The 21597-nt window shown below is 41.7% G+C and overlaps 1 protein-coding gene across 9 annotated transcripts in view; it reads left to right on the top strand.

The window, feature by feature from the left end:
* Positions 1-21597, top strand: part of LOC132396663 (interleukin-6 receptor subunit beta) — a 188553-nt gene that overhangs the window by 157309 nt on the left and 9647 nt on the right. For all 9 annotated transcript variants that reach the window (XM_059974415.1, XM_059974412.1, XM_059974418.1 and 6 more), the window contains 7 exons: positions 7128-7353; positions 7449-7625; positions 9872-9991; positions 10094-10237; positions 11523-11678; positions 19072-19168; positions 19709-19790. In XM_059974415.1, coding sequence (XP_059830398.1) covers positions 7128-7353; positions 7449-7625; positions 9872-9991; positions 10094-10237; positions 11523-11678; positions 19072-19168; positions 19709-19790 — 1002 coding nt within the window. The remainder of the gene's footprint in view (positions 1-7127; positions 7354-7448; positions 7626-9871; positions 9992-10093; positions 10238-11522; positions 11679-19071; positions 19169-19708; positions 19791-21597) is intronic.

The raw sequence follows: 21597 nt of genomic DNA, 5'->3' as shown, positions 1-21597 counted from the left end.
GGTCTTTACCCAAACATTCTGGGCTCAGACTGTTTGACTGCAAACATACTCCACTGCACTCCAATCAATGGCATGTGTGATCATTCTCTAGCTTCTTCTTCACAATCCAACACTTCTGTCAATGGTTCCCGTCCTATCCAGACCAATGTCACTGGAAGGGCCCCCAGCTTAAACTGTCTCATTAAAGGTATTAACAGAAATAATGTCTACAGTTAAATTCCAGCTCCCTTGTTGCTCCACTCCAGACTACTTTGTTTGAACTAGCTCTTCTAAATATGAGATCACTTTCAAATAAGACTTCTATTTTAAATCCACAGAATTTGATTTTATGTTTTTAATTGAGACCTGGTTGTAACCAAATGAATACAATCAGTTATCTGAACTGTGTATCCCTGACTACGACAGTTTCAGCCTATCAAGGCTCAGTGGATGAGATGATGGGTTTGCTGCTGTGTTCACAGAGCATTTCAGGTGCAATCTTCTCTGTCAACTATTTTTCAAGCTTTGAGGTACAGGTATTTAAAATTTGTGGTATGGATCCTGGCCTCTGCACTGTCAATTATCGCTCTCCTAAATCCATGCCTAATTTCTTTTGGAACTCCCAGAATTTTTTTCCTGTAATACTGGATTCTCATCTTTGGTGATCTTAATATTCGCATTAATAAGCTCTCAAATGCGGACTCTGTGACAGCCTAGGTCACCGAGCATGTCACTGAGACTACCCATCAACTTGGAAATACATTTGATTTAGTAATGACAAAAGAGTTGACTATTATTAATATTTCCTGTCTGATATATTATCTCTGATCATTTTTGTGAAATTTTTTGATACAGTCCTGTCTAGAACCAGGACCATAAAAGAAATTACAGTTAATAAAATGATTTACTGATGCTGCAACACAACTTAAATTCTCTGAGCTGGCTAGTTTATCTGACTCATATGTCCAAAACTTCTCAGTAAGTGAGATAGTTGATTCTTACAACAATAACTTGACAAATTTATTAAACACAGTTGCCCCACTTAGGGTTAAAATGACTCACTTTGTAAAACATCACCACGGTTGAACAATTCTGTCTGTCAACAAGAGGTCGTGCAGAGAAGCCAAGAGAAAATGGAGGAAACCTGGACCTGGAGTTCACCGTACTATTTTCAAGGAAAAACCAGGCTCCTTCAAAGCTGTGATACGCCCTGCAAGAAGGGCCCATCTTCCCAATATTATTACAGAGAATAGTGGCGACTCAGGAATATCGTTCTCACCTATAAATCAACTGTTGAACCCTGCCCCAACCTGTCAAGCATCTGCCACAAAATTTGAGGAATTCACAATATTTTTTATTAATAAAATTACTTCAGTGAAGGAGAATTATAGCTACAAATACTGGTAACATCTGCAGACTACCTCATAGAAAGACGACAACGATGTCAAAAATGTACAAATATTTCCAATTTAGAATGCTAAAAGATCCTTAAAAAAAAGCAAACCATCTACTTGCTGTCTTGGCATTGTGCCCCACATACTTTTTAAGAACTCCTTTAAGAATATTTTCAATTCTAATAGGAAACTTAACACTTCCTTTAAAACTGGAGTTTTTCCAGATGCCTTCAAAACCCTACTTAAAAAGCCAACCTTTGATAGAGCAGCAATAGCTAACTGCAAATCTTCCCTTCCAGGGCAAGAGAAAGTCATTTTCAACCTACTCAACAACTTTCTGTATGAGAACAGTATTCTAGAAAAGTTTCAGTTAGGTTTTAGAGCAAACCACAGCATGGAGAAGGCACTTATCCAAATTGGCAGTGACCTTTGTCTCAGCATCAATGCCAGAAGAGCCTCAGTTCTAATCTTTCCGGATCCAAGTGCTGCCTTTGACTCAATTGACCATATAACTCTCCTGTATCACCTTGAGAACTGGGTTGGCCTATCTGATGGTGCCCTTCATTAGTTTTGTTCATTCATATTACTGTTCTCTTTATATTTGCTCCCCTTCTGCAACATCATTAGAGAGCATAAACATGATTTTCACAGTTATACAGATGACACACAATGGTATATCTTTGTTGAGCCTGACAAGTCACCCAGTCTCTCTGACTTCTGGTTTGGCTGCAATAAACAAATGGAAGAGCAATTATTTCCTGAAAGTAAATGAAGATAACATAAACATTCTTTGGTTGGTCCCAAAGCCAGTTGAGATAAACCTCTTCATAAATGTGGGAACTTCACTCCCTTTGTAAAATTAGAAGTAATTAGATTTGAATTTTAAACCCACATAAAGAAAGTAACCAGAGCAACATTTCTATACTTTTATTGCAAAGTATATTGCGACGGTATGGTCATTTCATTCACTGGTGAATTCAGTTTTCAAAAACTAATTCACACCTTTATATCAAATAAACTTTTTACTGGTGCTCCAAAGCAATCTATTGACAAACTTAAATTAATTCAGAATGCTAGATTTTAAACCAAAACTAGGACGAGGAAACAAATCACTTCCATACTAGTTACTGTGCATTGGTTTTCTGTATCTTTTAGAATTAATTTTAACACTCTCTTACTTGTTTTTAAAGCTCTCAGTGACCTAGGACTGGAGTACATCACAGAAATATTTTTATTTTATAAACCTGTTCAAGCTCTCAGGCCTTCTTCAGCCGTCCTCTTAAATTTAAACAATCTCCCTCGCAAAGTAATTGGCAGGTCAGCTTTTTTGAACTAGACTCCTAAGCTGTTGCATTCAATACCTAAAACTGTAATGAACGCAGACTTTGTTGACCATTTTATTCATCAGCTCAAAACCTATTTATTTAACCTTGCTTTTAACTAACATTATTTTGTCCTTTATTTTCATGATTATTTTTAAGGTTATTTTCATGTGTATACTGTTATCGCATTGTAAAGCACTTTGAACTGTATAAAATGTATAAAGCTGCTCTATAAATGAAGTTATTATTAATCTTCTTCGAGTCCTGAACTCCTGCCATCTACCCCCTGCCTTTTTATTCCATCATCTGATCCCCATCCCCTTCAATTTGAGAACATCACTGTTGCTGGGCAGTAGGGGAATATTGTTGAATGAACAGATGTTTGGATGCAGAAGTCTATGCCATGGGTATTACTAAACCATTGCAATGAGGAAACCACACAACTTTTTTTCAAAAGAGTACTTCGAGCTGCTGAGATTAGAATTGGGAGTGTCAAAGCAAACATTTCAAAATCAAATGCTGAATTGTTCCATGGTTATGTCCAAAGACCTTTTTTAAATTGTTTTCTAAATGTGTGATAACTTAAATTCATAATTTATACATTAAGTATTAGAAGTTGAGATAAAATTTAAATATCTTACTGAGAACAGTTGAATCTGGGTGCCAATCGGACTTGCACATGAAAATGATGGTCTATTGGGTGTCGTTGGGTGACAGTCCGAGGGAGGAAAGTGAAGGAGAGTAGACAAGAAGTGCAGAGCACCCCTGTAGCCTTTCCCCTGAATAGTAAGATTACCATCCTGGATGCTGTTGGTGAGGACGACCGACCAGGTGTGAGCCACGGTGGCAGGGCCTCTGGCACTGAGTCTGACCCTGTGGTGCAGAAGGATGGGATGGAGAAGAGGAGAGCTGTCTTCATTGGAGACTCTATAGTCAGGGGAGCAGACAGGAGATTTTGTGGACGTGAGAAGGAAACCCGTATGGTTTGTTGCCTCCTGGGTGCCAGGGTCCGGGATGTCTCTGACCGGGTGCATGACATCCTGGTACGAGAGGGAAAGCAACCAGAAGTTGTGATACATGTTAGGACCAACGACATAGGCAGGAAGAGGGATGAGGTCCTGAAGTGTGAGTTTCAGGAACTAGGCAGAAGGCTGAAGAACAGGACCTCAAGGGTGGCGTTCTCAGAGTTGCTGCCAGTACTACGTGATAGTGATGGTAAGAATTGGAGGAGATGGCAGTTGAATGCGTGGCTGAGGAGTTGGTGCAGGGGGCAGGGTTTTAGATTTTTGGATCATTGGGATCTCTTCTGGGGAAGGTGGGACCTGTACAGATTAGATGGGTTGCACCTGAACTCAAGGGGGAGCAATATCCTTGCTGGTAGGTTTGCTGGCATGGTTCAGGAGGGCTTAAACTAATTTGCAAGGGGGATGGGACCTGGAGCGATAGAGCAGTGAAAGAAGTGCATGGAGTAAAGCCAGATCTAACATATAGAGAGGCTTTGAGGAAAGAGCAGCAGAATAAATGGTGTAAAGGTGGTAAGGTAGAAGGGCTAAAGTGCGTGTACTTCAATGCAAGAAGCATCAGGAACAAAGGTGATGAACTGAGAGCTTGGATACATACATGGAATTATGATGCAGTGGCCATTACGGAGACTTGGCTGGCACCAGGGCAGGAATGGATTCTCAATATTGCTGGATTTCAGTGCTTTAAAAGGGATGGGGGGGGGGGGCGAAGGGGAGGAGGGGTGGCATTACTGGTCAGGGATTCTATTACAGCTGCAGAAAGGGTGGGTAATGTAGCAGGATCCTCTTTTGAGTCAGTATGGGTGGAAGTCAGGAACATGAAGGGATCAGTTACTCTACTGGGGGTATTCTATAGGCCCCCTGGTAGCAGCAGAGATACCGAGGAGCAGATTGGGTGGCACATTTTGGAAAGGTGCCAAAATAACAGGGCTGTTATCATGGGTGACTTTAACTTCCCAAATATTGATTGGCACTTGATTAGTTCCAAGGGTTTAGATGGGGCAGAGTTTGTTAAGTGTGTCCAGGATGGATTCCTGTCACAGTATGTTGACAGGCTGACTGGGGAATGCCATACTATATCTAGTATTAGGTAATGAACCGGGTCAGGTCACAGATCTGTCAGTGGGTGAGCATCTGGGGGCCAGTGATCACTGCTCCCTGACCTTCAGCATTATCATGGAAAAGGATAGTATCAGAGAAGACAGGAAAATTTTTAATTGGGGAAGGGCAAATTATGAGGCTATAAAGCTAGAACTTGCGGGTGTGAATTGGGATGATGTTTTTGCAGGGAAATGTACTATGGACATGTGGTCGATGTTTAAGAATCTCTTGCAGGATGTTAGGGATAAATTTGTCCTGGTGAGGAAGATAAAGAATGGTAGGATGAAGGAACCATGGGTGACAAGTGAAGTGGAAAATCTAGTCAGGTGGAAGAAGGCAGCATACATGAGATTTAGGAAGCAAGGATCAGATGGGTCTATTGAGGAATATAGGATAGCAAGAAAGGAGCTTAAGAAGGGGCTGAGAAGAGCAAGAAGTGGGCATCAGAAGGCCTTGGCAAGTAAGGTAAAGGAAAACCCCAAGGCATTCTTCAATTATGTGAAGAACAAAAGGATGACAGGAGTGAAGGTAGGACTGATTAGAGATAAAAGTGGGAAGATGTGCCTGGAAGCTGTGGAAGTGAGCGAGGTCCTCAATGAATACTTCTCTTTGGTATTCACCAATGAGAGGGAACTTGATGATGGTGAGGACAATATGAGTGAGGTTGATGTTCTGGAGCACGTTGATATTAAGGTTGAGGAGGTGTTGGAGTTGTTAAAATACAGTAGGACAGATAAGTCCCTGGGGCCTGACAGAATATTCCCCAGGCTGCTCCACGAGGCAAGGGAAGAGATTGCTGAACCTCTGGCTAGGATCTTTATGTCCTCGTTGTCCATGGGAATGGTACCGGAGGATTGGAGGGAGGCAAATGTTGTCCCCTTGTTCAAAAAAGGTAGTAGGGATAGTCCAGGTAATTATAGACCAATGAGCCTTACGTCTGTGGTGGGAAAGCTGTTGGAAAAGATTCTTAGAGATAGGATCTATGGGCATTTAGAGAATCATGGTCTGATCAGAGACAGTCAGCGTGGCTTTGTGAAGGGCAGATCATGCCTAACAAGCCCGATAGAGTTCTTTGAGGAGGTGATCAGGCATATAGATGAGGGTAGTGTAGTGGATGTGAGCTACATGGATTTTAGTAAGGCATTTGACGAGGTTCCACATGGTAGACTTATTCAGAAAGTCAGAAGGCATGGGATCCAGGGAAGTTTGGCCAGGTGGATTCAGAATTGGCTTGCCTGCAGAAGGCAGAGGGTCGTGGTGGAGGGAGTACATTCAGATTGGAGGGTTGTGACTAGTGGTGTCCCACGAGGATTTGTTCTGGGACCTCTACTTTTTGTGATTTTTATTAATGACCTGGATGTGGGGGTAGAAGGATGTGTTGGCAAGTTTGCAGATGACACAAAAATTGGTGGTGTTGTAGATAGTGTCAAGGATAGTCAAAGATTGCAGAAATACATTGATAGGACGCAGAAGTGGGTTGAGAAGTGGCAGACGGCGTTCAACCTGGTGAAGTGTGAGTTGGTACACTCTGGAAGGACAAACTCCAAGGCAGAGTACAAAGTAAATGGAAGGATACTTGGTAGTGTGGAGGAGCAGAGGGATCTGGGGGTACATGTCCACAGATCCCTGAAAGTTGCCTCACAGGTAGATAGGGTAGATAAGAAAGCTTATGGGGTGTTAGCTTTCATAAGTCGAGGGGTAGAGCTTAAGAGACACAATGTAATGATGCAGCTCTATAAAACTCTGGTTAGGCCACACTTGGAGTACTGTGTCCAGTTCTGGTCGCCTCACTATAGGAAGGATGTGGAAGCATTAGAAGGGGTACAGAGGAGATTTACCAGGATGCTGCCTGGTTTAGAGAGTATGCATTATGATCAGAGATTAAGGGAGCTAGGGCTTTACTCCTTGGAGAGAAGGAGGATGAGAGAAGACATGATAGAGGTGTACACGATATTAAGAGGAATGGACAGAGTGGACAGCCAGCGCATCTTCCCCAGGGCACCACTGCCCAGTACAAGAGGACATGGCTTTAAGTTAAGGGGAGGGAAGTTCAAGGGGGATATTAGAGGAAGGTTTTTCACTCAGAGGCAGGTTTTGAGAATTGGCACAACATTGTGGGCCGAAGGGCCTGTAATGTGCTGTTCTATTCTATGTTCTATGTTCTATGTTCTATATTGTCCCAACAAATATTTCTGCTCTTCATGTTCTCTTCTCCCCAGGCTGCTGCTGTTATTTAGTTTGTTTAACTTGTCATTTATTTTGTTCAACTTGTTGCTGTCAACCTTTTTGAAAAAGAGGTCTTCTTTCAGAAGTCAGACGACACTTTCAATGCTTCAAAATATGGAAACACAAAATACAACATCACCGTCGGAAGGCTACCTCTAAACTCAGTAAATAAAAACAAGAGTGATGCAGCAAACAATGGAGAATATTATCTCAATGTTTCACATGCTGCTTTTAAAGTCGAAATTAAAGCTTTTAATTCAGCTTCCTTTTCTACAAGTGAAATAGATATCGCACCTTATGTCCAAATGGGTAAGTGGATCTTTGAATTAATGATCATCTTCTCATGTTCAGATTGTCAAATGCTTTATTATTTTCACCTAAACTGTAACATCATATTCATGCAGAGCTAAGGAACAAGATAAATGCCACTTTACTTGGGAAGGACAGCATTTTTATTAGTTGGAATTCAAAGGAAACAAAAAAGATAAGATATGTTGTTGATTGGGGTCCAGTCATTGGAAATGAAACACATATTGTGCAATCAAAAGTAACACGTAATCTTCATAACTATACTCTGAAGGGTGAGTTTTTCTTCTTTTTCCTGAAGTTTTATTAATACAGTGATCATTTTTAGAACCAGAACATTTGTGCATCCTTCCTAATATTTGCACAGATTCAATTCTGTTGTTATTATAGTAATTGATGTATAAATTAATGCAAGAAAATTGAACATCATTAAATGACATTGAAAATTGCAGATCTCATGCTAATTATAAAAGATAGCACAGGCTTTAGTTTGCAAGATATAATCTCAGAGAATGAAACTTTGTCTGAGCAGGATATAGTTGTCTATTACATTCATTTCCCCTTTAAGTTTAAGACCATAAGATATACTGCTGATACAAGACTTGTGTTTCCGATTGAAGAAGTTCTCAAGTTGTAATTTGGGAAGGGGTTAAGTACGTTCACTCCTGACCACCTGCCTTTGAGAATTATAGCATTAAAAAAGACTGGAGGTTGGTGAATGAGTAAATGCAGGAAGTAAGATAACTGTGTTCAGTGTTATTGTTCTGCTGTTCGTCACCATCTCTAGTGCAATAATGACCACAGGCAACAATACTGACTAGGGAACACCTTAAGAGAACTAGTTCCCTCTGTCCCTCAACATTTCTTAATGCTCTGCCACTTATTGTATATCTCCCACCATTATTTTACTTCCCAAAATACTTGTTGGGATTAAATTCCATTTGTTAGTGCTCTGTGGATCTTTGCATCTGATCTATATTCAACACCATGTTTTTGTTTCATCTGCAAACTTACCAATCATATCTCCCACATTCACTTCCATCATTGATTGTAATTCCTATATTACACCAACAGTAAAGATTGTGATTGCATTAATCTTTGTGGTGTAGCACACATCACAAATGCCATTGTTTATTGGATAGGAAAGGTTTTGAGGGTTTTGGGATAAACAGGCAAACGGAATGAGCTTAGGCAGTAATCTCGGTTAACATGAACCATTTGGGCCAAAAGGCCCTTTTCTAAGCTGCATGACTCTATGACCTTACACCAAGCCAAATTTAGACCCATCTAACCTTGGAACCAATGTAGCTTAACTTCCTTGATCAGCCTACCATGTGAGACCCTGTCAAATGCCTGATCAAAGTCCACATGGACACGTACTGCCTTTCCATCACCACTCTGCTACCTCCTCAGAAAACTCAATTGAATTAATGAGACAGGGCTTGCCCCTGACTGTTCCTAATTAGTCACTGCCTTTCCAAATGTGCATCAATATTCCTACCATTTAGGAAATGGATGGTAGGGATATGGAGGGCTATGGCCCCGGTGCAGATCGATGGGAGTAGGCAGATTAAGTGTTTTCATGTTGTACTTCTCTATGACACTAGCTGGCCTGTTGTGACACTAATCTGGTTTCATCCTTCCTGAACTTGATGGTTCAGTTCTGTGTCTGCTAGTGAAGAGTGTCACCAACACATAGAAATAAAGAAACACAAGAAGAAAGAAAGATTTGATTCCCATAGCTGTCACTGTGCTCATCTCCATTCATTTGATTATTCTGGCTTCCTGAACTAAATGCGTAAAGTGCAATAAACAGCCGAGCCCTTTGCACCTTTTCGTTCCCCGAGCCATGACAATCAGAAACAAAAACTGAACCTGTTCCATTAAGATGATGCAAAAAGATTGATCAGTATTTGAAAACTAAAGATAAGTTGATGAATTAAGGACTTCCATCCTTTCACAGAGCCTTGCAGAAGCCAAGATACCTAACTATGAGAATCTTTCAGGTACTGACCACCTTACTAACGTCACATGTAATGAGATATATTTACAATGAAAATGCAGTGCACGTAGCCAAATATGCAGCAGATTGTCCAGTTTCAGATAAAATGGCAACTTGCTTCTGGGGACTTCCCTTTTGATACTTTGAAAGAGTATTCTCGCTTACAAATTTGTTTCCATTAAGTACCATTACATGCAATATCTTGGCTGTACCCTTTAATATAAATTGTACTGAATTTCTGAAGTAGAGTACAATATGCTGCCCAGACTTTTAAAAAACCATATTGAGTTCTGCTGTGTAAATGTGTTGACTTTCATAGTTTTCCAGTCTGATTCTTTTTCCATGCTGGTGGAAGTGTCCCTTTTGCATTCATCACATTCCATATAAGACTGGGAAACTCATTATTCACCAATTAAAAGGAAGCGATTATCCTCTTGCTTTGATGTTATCATACTGCACTTAAGTTTTGTTGTTTGATTTCTGTGAAATTACTGTTTATTCAATTTATTTGTGGTTTAGGGCAATTCAACCCCAAGCAGCGATACCGAATAATGTTACATAAAAGACCTGTGAAATGGAAACAACCGGTAACTTCCGAGGTTACAGTTGGGATCGTTGATGTGTACACAGTAGAAGGAAGTATGTGCATCCAAATCTTTTACATTTTTGTAATGATTTTCATATTCTTCATTTTTTAAAAAAAGTAAATTCTAAACAATTGTATATATTTTTTTACCCTAGCACCAAGTGTTGGTCCCACCAATGTTAAGGTTATCAGTGTTCAGAAATACAGTGCAACAATAAGATGGGATCACATACCTGAAGATAAATGCCAAGGCTTTCTTCAAGGCTACAAGATTTTTTATTTTTCAAAGAACGTAACAAGTAAGGTCAAACTATAAGTGATACTTGGTTTTCAATTTTGTTCCTTAACACGGATGACCTGATGTTAAATTACTTTAATTATTTGATTTAAACAATACTGTCAAAATTGGTCTGTGGTAAAAGTTATGTAAGGGAGCACTATTGATAGGGAGGTGACCTAGTTAACTATTGGGTTGTGTTTATCAGATGGGTTTGAAAGCAGCTGGTCTTCTTGGAAGAAAGCAAATTCACATTGCTCTCACTGTGTGAAAGAAAAGGTTTGAGAATGCTAAATAGGTTACCAGCATTCAGAAGAGTCACCTGGCTTTGGCCTCCCAATTTGGCATCAGCCAAACTCAGGGTAATGTTCTGACATGGTTTGAAAATGGAAGTTGACCCACAGGAATCAGGAAGTTAGAAGAAATAACTCCTGCTCTGTTGGGTGGTGACTATGGGATACATGTTAGGGTCCCAAAGATTTGCAATACATGTGAAAGATTTGGGTGAGGAACTCAAATGTAATATGATGATACAAAACTGAGTGGGATTTCAGATAATGAGGGACAAGGTAGGAGATACTGGTGCAGTAAGCTATCATTAAAATGATCCCTAGTTTTGAGCCTAGGGCCACATTGAGGAGCTCAAGAAATAGCTTGTCAAGCTTCTCTGGAGTAAAGCTTGTTCAAAATGCCTCTGATTTTCATGAAAGCAAATGTGAAGGTATCTGCATCAGTAGGGTAAAACAAAAAGAAATATTTAAATTGTGATAGAGTGAGAAATGCTGAGGAGTAAAGGTGACTGGATATCCTTTTATACTTGTTACTGAAAGTAAACATGAAGGTGCTGCATGCAGAAATCAGTTAAAAAGTCCTGTGGTATTTTGACCTCCACTGCAAAAGGTGCACCCTTTATCTTACTACAATGGTAATGTGAGACTACACCTGGAGTGCTTTCTGCCTTTTTGGTCCCCTTACTGAACAAGGGATCAATATGGCATTAAGAAAGCGTAACTAAAGGCCATTGATGATCCCTGGGATGGATTTCAACTTCTAGACTCAAAAGGCATTGAAGGGTGGTGGTTGGTGGGCACAGATTATGTTGTAGAACTCAAAGACCAGACATAATGATATTGAATGGCAAATCAGTGTCAAAGAACTTACTCCACCATTGTCTGTGTTTGCACCCAAAAGAAAATGTGCAAGATTTCCACTTGCTGTTTAAGCAGCTCTGATTTCTAGTGAACTTGTTACACACCCAGTGACACTCTATCGAGGTTTTATATTCTGCCAATGTGTTGGTTTTTCAGACTCTTCAAAAGTTGTTTCAGTGAACTCCTCCACAACAAATTACACCCTCAGAGGGCTTTTACAAAAGACATTCTATACCATAGAGATCTCGGGATTTACCAAGGCTGGAGAAGGAGCCAAAAGTCAATCGGAGATTTTCCAAACAAAGGACTCTGGTAATGTTGCCACTATCTCCTGTTATTAGTAGACAAATCAGCAGTTTGAGATATCAATGAACAAACAATTTATTTCCTCAAATACTTATCAAAAATTATAATTGCAATCCTTCACCTCACCCCCTTCCGGTGCTCCTCTCTCCCATGATCCTCTCTCCTCTCCTATCAGATTCCTTCTTCTTCAGCCCTTTACCTCTTCCACCTATCACCTCCCAGCTTCTCATTTCATTGCACCACCTGTACCCACCTACCTTCTGCCTCATCTGGCTTTCCCTATCACCTTCCAGCTTGTACTCCTTCCCCTCCCTCCAGAATCAGAATCAGGTTTAATATCACCGCCATATGTCATGAGATTCATTAACTTCATGGCAGCAGTGTAATGCAGTACATGATAAATAAATGTGGAGAAAACACTAAGTTACATTATATATATGCCTGCTAAATAGTTAAGTTAAAATAAGAAGTGCAAAAAAGCAGAAATAATGTAAGTAGTGAGGTAGTGTTCATGTTTTTGGAATCAGATGGCAGAGGGGAAGAAATTGTTTTTGAATCATTGAGTGTGTGCCTTCAGGCTTCTGTACTTCCTTCCTGATGGTCTCAATGAGACGAGGCCTAGTGGTGTGCCTCAGGAATCTGTACTGGGTCCAATGTTGTTTGACATATACATTAATGATCTGGATGATGGGGTGGTAAATTGGATTAGTAAGTATGCCGATGATACTAAAGTAGGTGGTGGTGTGGATAATGAAGAAGGTTTTCAAAGCTTGCAGAGAGATTTAGGCCAGTTAGAAGAGTGGGCTGAACGATGGCAGATGGAGTTTAATGCTGATAAGTGTGAGGTGCTACATTTTGGTAGAAATAATCCAAATAGGACATACATGGTAAATGGTAGGGCATTGAAGAATGCAGTAGAACAGAGTGATCTAGGAATAATGGTGCATAGTTCCCTGAAGGTGGAATCTCATGTGGATAGGGTGGTGAAGAAAGCTTATGGTATGCTGGCCTTTATAAATCAGAGCATTGAGTATAGGAGTTGGGATGTAATGTTAAAATTGTACAAGGCATTGGTAAGGCCGAATTTGGAGTATTGTGTACAGTTCTGGTCACCGAATTATAAGAAAGATATCAACAAAATAGAGTGAGTACAGAGAAGGTTTACTAGAATGTTACCTGGGTTTCAGCACCTAAGTTACAGGGAAAGGCTGAACAAGTTAGGTCTTTATTCTTTGAGCGTGAAAGGTTGAGGGGGGACTTGATAGAGGTATTTAAAATAATGAGGGGGATAGATCGAGTTGACGTGGATAGGCTTTTTCCATTGAGAGTAGGGGAGATTCAAACAAGAGGACATGATTTGAGAGTTAGGAGGCAAAAGTTTAAGGGTAACATGAGGGGGAATTTCTTTACTCAAAGAGTGGTAGCTGTGTGGAATGAGCTTCCAGTTGAAGTGGTAGAGGCAGGTTCGGTATTGTCATTTAAAGTAAAATTGGATAGGTATATGGACAGGAAAGGAATAGAGGGTTATGGGCTGAGTGCGGGGTCAGTGGGACTAGGTGAGTGTATGCCTGTTTCCGTGCTGTAGTTGTTATATAGATATATGGTTATATAAATTAGGAGAGTTAAAAGAGGATATGAGGTTGCTCCATCAGACAAAGTGAAGGAGCATCCTTATGGCTGCTGTAGATTATTAAAAGCAAAATGATTGCAAAGGACAAAATTAGTCTTCTGGAAGATCAGAGTGGTAATCTATGCATGGAGAAGAAAGTGATGGGGGAAATCTTAAAAGGACTTTTTGCATCTGTATTTACTTGGGAGATGGACACAGAGTCTGTAGATGTGAGACAAAGCGCAGTGAGGTGATTGACCCTTTACAGATTACAGAGGAGGAGGTGTTTGCTGTCTTGAGGAAAGTTAGGGTGGATAAATCCCCAAGTCCTGACAATGTGTCCCCTCAGACCCCGTGGGGGGCTAGTGTGAAATTGCAGGGGCCCGAGCAGAGATAATTAAAACATCCTTCGCCACAGGTGAGGTACCTGAGGATTGGAGGGTAGCTAATGTTGTTTGGTTGTTTACAATAAACTCTAAGAATAAGACAAGAGATTATAGGCCGGTGAGCCTGACATCAGTAGTGGGAAAGTTACTGGAAGGTATTCTAAGGGATCAGATATATAGATATTTAGATAGACAGGGACTGATAGACAGTTAGAAAGGGTAGTAAAGAAAGCTTTTGACACATTGACCTTCATAAATCAATGTATTGGGCACAGGAATTGGGATGTTATGTTATGATGGTGGGCCTAATGTGGAGTATTGTATACAGTTTTGGTCACCTACCTACAGGAAAGATGCAAATGAAAGAGTGCAGATAAAGTTTACAAAGATGTGTTGCAGGGACTTGAAGACCTGAATTATAGGGAAAGGTTGAAGAGGTTAGGGCTTTATTCCACACAGTGTAGAAGATTGAGGGGAGATTTGATAGAGGTGTACAAAATCATGAGCGGAATAGATAGTGTAAATTCAAGCAGGGATTTTCCACTGGGGTTGGGTGAGATTAGAACTGGTGGGCATGTGTTAAGGGGAAAGGTTTAAGGGAAACTTCTTCACTCAGAGGGTGATGAGAGTGTAGAACAAGCTACCAGTGCAAGCGGTGGATGTGGGTTCAATTTGAATATTTAAAAGAAGTTTGGATGGGTATGTGGATGAGAGGGATATGCTCCCTGCGGGTGCAGGTCGATTAAGCAAATTAACGGGTTGGCACAGACTAGATGCGCTGCTTTACAATAGGATAAAAGTATAAATATGAAAATAAAAATAAAAATAAACCTGAAAATAAAAGACAAAAGTTAAAAGTGTCATCTGAGTCTGCATCCCTTACAGTTTTAGACATTGAATTCCACAGTTTAGGAGCATAGTTCAGAAAAGCTGACCTACCAATTATGTTCTGACAGATATTGTTTAAATTTAAGAGACTAGCAGAAGAAGACCTGAGAGCTCGAGCAGGATTAAAAAATGAAAATGATTCAGTGATGTACTCTGGTCCCAGACCACTGAGAGATTTAAAATGAAGCAAGAGAACTTCAAAATTAATTCTGAAAGATCCAAGAAGCTAATGCAGAGCAGCTAGTACAGGAGTGATGTGTTCCCTCATCCTGGGCTTGGTTAAAAATCTAGCAGCAACATGCTGAACGAGTTGAAGTTTGTCGGTAGATTGCTTTGGAATGCCAGTAAAAATGCATTGCTGTAATCTAGTCTATTCAATTTAAAGGTGTGAATTAGTTCTTTGGCATCATTGTGTGACTGAAACCAATTTACCCTTACAATATTTCTGAGGTGTAGAAATGCTGCTCTGGTCACTTCCGTTACGTGGGATTAAAAATCATATTTGAGTCAGGGACAACACCCAGGCTCGTTACTTCTGATTTCACCAGGGGAGCCAAGTTCCCAAGATTATCAAGAAGTTTATCCCTTTTGGCTTTGAGACCAAAGAAAAGTATTTTGGCAGGGGGATGGAAATGGGAGTGAAGGGACTCAGAAAGGGATGGTTGGTAAATAAAGCAAAGATGGTGGGCAGTCAGGAAGGGCAAAATTGCAGCCAGCAGGGTGAATATCAGTACATTAGGGATGCAGAATCAAAAAGGGTAGCAAATACAGTGCTCATTGATATATCTCAGTGTAAGGAGTTTAAGAAATAAGGTGAGTGATCTTGTTGCACTTTTAACAGACTGTCAGGGATAATGCTGTGGCCATCACTGAATTGTGGCTGAAGGATGGTTGTAGTTTGGAGCTGAATGTCCAAGGTTACACTTTACGGAGGGATAGGAAGGTAGGCAGAGGGGATGGCATGGCTCTGCTGGTAAAGAATGGCATCAAATCATTAGAAAGATGTGACATTAGATCAGAAGATGTTGAATCCTTGTGGATTGAGTTAACAAGTCGCAAGGATAAAAGAACTCTGATGGCAGTTACATACAGGCCTCCCAACAGTAGCTGGGATGTGGAAATAGAATGGAAACTGGAAATAGAAAAGGTGTGAAAAGGGTAATGTTTGGGAGATTTTAACATGCAAATAGATTGGGAAAATCAGGTTGTAAAGAATCCCAAGACAGTGAATTTGGCTTTTTAGAGCAGTTTGTTGTTGACCCTGCTAGCGGATCAGCTATACTGGATTGGGTGTTTATGCAATGAACTGGAGATGATTAGGGAGCTTAAGGTAAAGGAACCCTTAGGAGACAATGACCACAATGTGATTGAGTTCATCTTGAAACTTGATATGGAGAAAGTAAAGTCTGACGCAGCAGAATTTCAGTGCAGTAAAGTGAATTACAGTGGTATGAGAGGAGTTGGCCAAAGTAAATTGGAAGGTGATGCTGGCAGGGATGACAGCAGAGCAGCAGTGGTGTGTGTTTCTGGAAAAATGAGGAAGGTGCAGGTTAAATATATTCCATGAACAAAGAAACACTGAAATGGCAAAATTGTACAACTGCGGCTGACAGTGGAAATATACACTAATGTAAAAGCAAAATGAGGGCATACAACAAAGCAAAAATTACCAGGAAGGTGGAGGCTTGGGTAGTTTTTAAAAAATCTGGAGAAAACAACTAAAAGAATCATTAGGAAAGAAAACATAAAATATGAAAGCAAGCTAGCAAACAATGTCAAACTGGATAAAAAATGCTTTCTTAAATATATAAAAAAAATGAGGCTGGACACAGGAGCACTTAAAATGAGTCAGGAGAAATAATAACAAGTGTCAAGGAAATGGCCGACAAACTAAATGAGTATTTTGCATCAGTCTTCACTGTGAAAGAAACTAGCAGTGTGCCAGGTATTGAAGGGTGTGAGGGAAGAGAAGTGAGTGCAGTTACTATTACAAGGGAAAAGGTACTCAAAAAGCTGAAAGGCCTGAGGGTACATAAGTTACTCGGACCTGATGAACTGCATCCTAGGTTTCTGAAAAAGATAGCAGTTGAGATTGTGGAGGCATTAATAGTGCTCTTTCAAGAATCTTTGGACTCTGGAATGGTTCCAGAAGACTGGAAAAATGTTTACCACTCTGATACATTTCTTTATCAAGAGATGGATTGAGTGCAGGAAAATGGTGCTGAAGTAGAAAGAACTAACCATGATCTTTTTAAATGCTTAGTAAGCCTGAAGGACCAAGGGGTTCTTTTCCTGTTTTCATGACTTGTGTTCTTTAGTTTCAATCATTCATCATCAACATTATGGCTTGGCTTCATGAACAAAGATTTAGGAAGGGGGCTGCCCATGTCTGCTGCAGGTTTGCTGCTGGCTGACGAGGCCAATACGGGACAGGCAGACCCGACAGCAGCGGCTGCAAGGGGAAATCTGTTCTGGGTTTGGTGCTGCTGTGTCACGGTTCTTCCTCCTTCCCCTTTTGTCCTCAAGGCCAGCCCTGTGTGCGTTCTCAAAGGAGGAGACAGACTGGTGAATGGTGTGTCACCAGGCCTCGCGATCGGAGACTAGACCACTGGCGATGGTCAATGTGACAGGCGCCAAAGGATTTCTTCAGAGAGTCCTTGTACCTCTTCTTCGGTGCCCCCCCCCCCCCCGTCATGGTGGCCAGTGGAGAGTTCGCCATACAGCACAACCCTGGGCAGGCGATGATCTTCCACCCTGGAGACGTGCCCTGCCCAGTGCAGCTGCGTCTTCATCAACGTGGCCTCGATGCTGGTGACCTCTGCCTGTTCAAGGACTTCAGTGTTGGTGACAAAGTCACTCCAGTGGATGTTGAGGATGGTGCGGAGGTAGCGCTGGTGAAAACACTCGAGGAGTAGTAGGTGGTGACGGTAGGTGACCCACGACTCGGAGCAATACAGGAGGGTGGTCAGTATAACAGCTCTGTACACTCTGATCTCTGTGCCTTTCTTCAGATGCTTGTTGTTCCAGACTCTTTTGTACAGCCTGCCGAATGCGCTGTTTGCCTTTGCCAGTCTGTTGTCAATCTCTTTGTCGATTTTGGCATCTGACGAGATGGTGCACCCCAGGTAGCTGAACTGGTGGACTGTCTTCAGCTCTGCCTTGCCGATGGTGATGCGGGGAAGGTGATAATCTTCCTGAGGTGCGGGCTGATGGAGACCTTCTCTCTTCTTCAAGCTGACTTCCAGTCCGAGAGCTCGGCAGCCTCTGTGGAGCAGTACATTATACGCTGCAGGTCTGCCTCCGTGTGGGCAACAAGGGCAGCATCATCGGCGAAGAGAGGCTCTAGGATGAGTTGCTCCAATGTCTTGGTGCGGGACTGTAGTCGCCTCAGGTTGAACAGGCTGCCATCGGTGCGGTATCGGATGTAGACACTGTCCTCGTCATCACGATCTTCTGTGGCTCTTTCAAGCATCATGCTGAAGAAGATGGTGAAGAAAGCGCGAGGGCGCAGCCTTGCTTTACACCGTTGCCTATTGGGAAGGGCTTTGAGATGTCGTTGTTGTGTCTGACTTGGCCATGCTGATCTTCATGTAGCTGGATGGCCATGCTGAGGAACTTTGGGGGGCATCCCAGTCGTTCCATGATTTGCCACAGACCTTCCCTTCTCACAGTGTCAAACGCTTTGGTAAAGTCAACAAATGTCATGTACAGTCCCTTGTTCTGTTCCCTACATTTCTCTCAGAGCTGCCTGAGAGCAAATACCATGTCGGTGGTGCTCCTGTTGGCTCTGAAGCCACACTGCCTTTCTGGGAGGTGTTCTTCTGCAATGATGGGCACCAGTCCATTCAGGAGTACTCTTGCCAGGACTTTTCCTGCGATGGAGAGCAGAGTTATGCCCCGGTAGTTGGAGCAGTTGGATTTTTCCCCCTTATTCTTATACAGGGTGATGATGACTGCATCACGGAGGTCCTGTGGTAGTCTGCCTTGTTCCCAGCAGCAGACAAAGAACTCATGAACTTCAATCGATGATAAATAATTAAAAGAACAGTAGTTCAAGCAAGTCATTTGTACAAATTACTGGACATTTTTTGTGCTCCATTCTTAGAGTTTATGAAGGGGGATTCCAGTGGTTTGAAAACAATCCCATGGAATCTTTTAGAAACACCACAAAGTGGTGTTCGGATGTTCAATACTGTAACAGCAGCAACCCACAAAAGAGGATGGTGATTGCAAAATGAACAAAAGGTGGCTACGGGCTAAACCACAAGTATCATTATTGAAATGTAATGCTTTCACTTTACAGACTATTGCAGCGACATATTTCTGACCAATAATAGTTTAGATAAATAACAAACAGTTTTTGTGTATCATTTTTTCATTATTTCAAATATTTGTTGTATAAATGTGTGGTTTATATAAGAAGGTTAGTAATTCTGAAGATTGAAGTCAACCAAGTCGGGACATAACATGTGAAATATAAATGTCTAAAATTGAAATGTTTGAATGTTTGCTATAGGTGATGATGCACTGGCAGCAATTGCTGTTTTAGTTTGCGTTGCAATTATCGTTTTTGTCTTTCTGGTGACATGGATTTGCTCCGTTCTTGTTAAAAGGTAAGAAGTTTTATAATGATAGTAGCAAAATCAACAATTTGTAATTCTGTGGCAAGACAATAATAGGCGCAACATGCAGTGAATTTATCTGCAACTACAGAACCATGTGTAATAGCAAACCACAGAAGTGAATTGTGACTCAACAGTCAGTTGCACAGTCACATAGTGGTTAGCTTAATGCTTTAGAACGCCAGCAACCTGGGTTCAATTCCTGCCGCTGTCCATAGGGACTTTGTGCCTTTGGGTGTCCCTGTTCCCTCCCGCAACCCAGAGATGAACAAGTTAGTGGGTTAATTGGTCACATGGGTGTAATTGAGCTCTGGAGCTTAAGGGCCTGTTAGTGTCCTGTATCTCTAAGTAAATAAAAATAAACAAACGTCTTTGTAAATTATTCCTAAATAAAAATAGCAGAAGATGCTGACCCTTGGAGAACAAGGACTCTTCCCACTGGATTAATTTAGACACTAGCATTTAGCCAACTCAGACAACACGATATTTTCATAATTGTGAGAATCTAACTATTCAAAACTTCACTTTCAGTATAAAGAAGAAATTTTGGCCAGCTATTCCAAATCCCGGAAACAGTAATGCCATCCAGATTATAGAAAGGGTTTCATCATTGGTATGTACCATTATGTTCTTTGCAACACAAAATGCTGGAGAAACTCAGCAGGTCAGGCAGCATCTATGAAAATGAATATACAGTCAATGTTTCGGAAGGACTGGAAAGGAAGTGGGAAGATCCCAGATTAAAAAGGTGGGGGAAAGGAAGGAGGACAAGTTAGAAGGTGATAGGTGAAGCCAGGTGGGTGAGAAAGGTAAAGGGGAGGAGAGGAAGGAATCTGATAGGAGAGGAGAATGGATCATGGGAGAAAAAGGAGGGGTACCAAAGGGTTGGTGATTAGAGGAGAAGTTGGGGAGGAGAAGAGGTAAAGGGAGGGGAAGTTGGGGAGGAGAAGAGGTAAAGGGAGGGGAAAAGAAAAAAGGGAAAAAAATTATCAGAAGGAGAAACCAATGTGCATGCCATCAGGTTGGAGGCTACCTCGACAGAATATATGATGTTGCTCCTCCACCTTGAGAGTAGCCTCCTCATGGCAGAGGAGCTCATGCACATGTCAGAATAGGAATGAGTATAGGAAATAAAATAGTTGGCCTCAGGGAAATACTGCTTTTGGCGGATGGAGCAGAGGTGCTCAACAAAGCAGTCCCCAATGGGACTCACCAATGTAGAAGAGGCCCCATCAGGAGCACTGGACACCATAGACGACTGCAGTTGATTTACAGGTGACGTGTTGCCTCATCTGGAAGGACTCTTTGTCCCCCTGCAGAGATAACTGTGGGAGGGACAAATGGACAAGGGAATCACAGAAGGGGCGGGGGGGGGGTGAGCACGTAGCATTCATTCAGAGATGACGGGATTTACAGAGAATTATGTGTTGGATGTGGAGGCTCGTGTGGTGGTAGGTGAGGACAAGAGGCACTCTGTCCCTGTTAAGGCAGTGGGAAGATTGGGTGAGCATGGATGTCTAGGAAATAGAGATTTGCATTAGGGCAGTTTCAGTGGGAGAGGAAGGGAAACCTCAGACTTTGAAAAAGGGGGGCATCCAGAAGCAGGGGGCAGGGATTCAGATCATCGGGATCTCTTTTGGGGCAGGCATGACCTGTACGAAAAGGACGAGTTGCACTTGAATCCCAGGGGGACCAATATCCTGGCAGGGAGGTTTGCTAAGACCACTGGGAAGAGTTTAAACTAGAATTGTTAGGGGGTGGGAACCGAACGGAAGAGACTGGGAAGAGGAGGTTGGCTCACAAATAGAGAAAGCTTGTAGACAGTGCGAGAGGGAGAATAGGCAGGTGATAGAGAAGGGTCGCGCTCAGATGGAAGAACAAAGTAGATGAGCTTAGAGCATGGATCAGTACTTCAAGATATGATGTGGTGGCCATTACAGATACTTGGATGACTCAGGGACAGGAATGGTTACTTTAAGTGCTGGGTTTTAAATGTTTCAGAAAGGACAGGGAGGGAGGCAAAAGAGGTGGGGGCGTGGCACTGTTGATCAGAGATAGTGTCATGGCTGCAGAAAAGGCGGATGCCATGGAGTCTACGGAGCCTCTGTGGGTGGAGGTTAGGAACAGGAAGGGGTCAGTAACTTTACTGGGTGTTTTTTTATAGGCCGCCCAATAGTAACAGGGATATCGAGGAGCAGATAGGGAAACAGATCCTGGAAAAGTGTAATAAAAACAGAGTTGTCGTGATGGGAGATTTTAATTTCCCCAAATATTGATCAGCATCTCTCTAGAGCAAGGGGTTTAGATGTGGTGGAGTTTGTTAGGTGTGTTCAGGAAAGTTTCTTGACACATAAGCCTACAAGAGGAGAAATTGTACTTGATTTGGTATTGGGAAATGAACCTGGTCAGGTGTCAGATCT

This window comes from Hypanus sabinus, chromosome 7 (assembly GCF_030144855.1).
Source record: "Hypanus sabinus isolate sHypSab1 chromosome 7, sHypSab1.hap1, whole genome shotgun sequence".
Taxonomy (NCBI): Eukaryota; Metazoa; Chordata; class Chondrichthyes; order Myliobatiformes; family Dasyatidae; genus Hypanus; species Hypanus sabinus.
The sequence above is the reverse complement of the archived record's forward strand: the minus strand, read 5'-3'. Positions and strand labels throughout refer to the sequence as shown.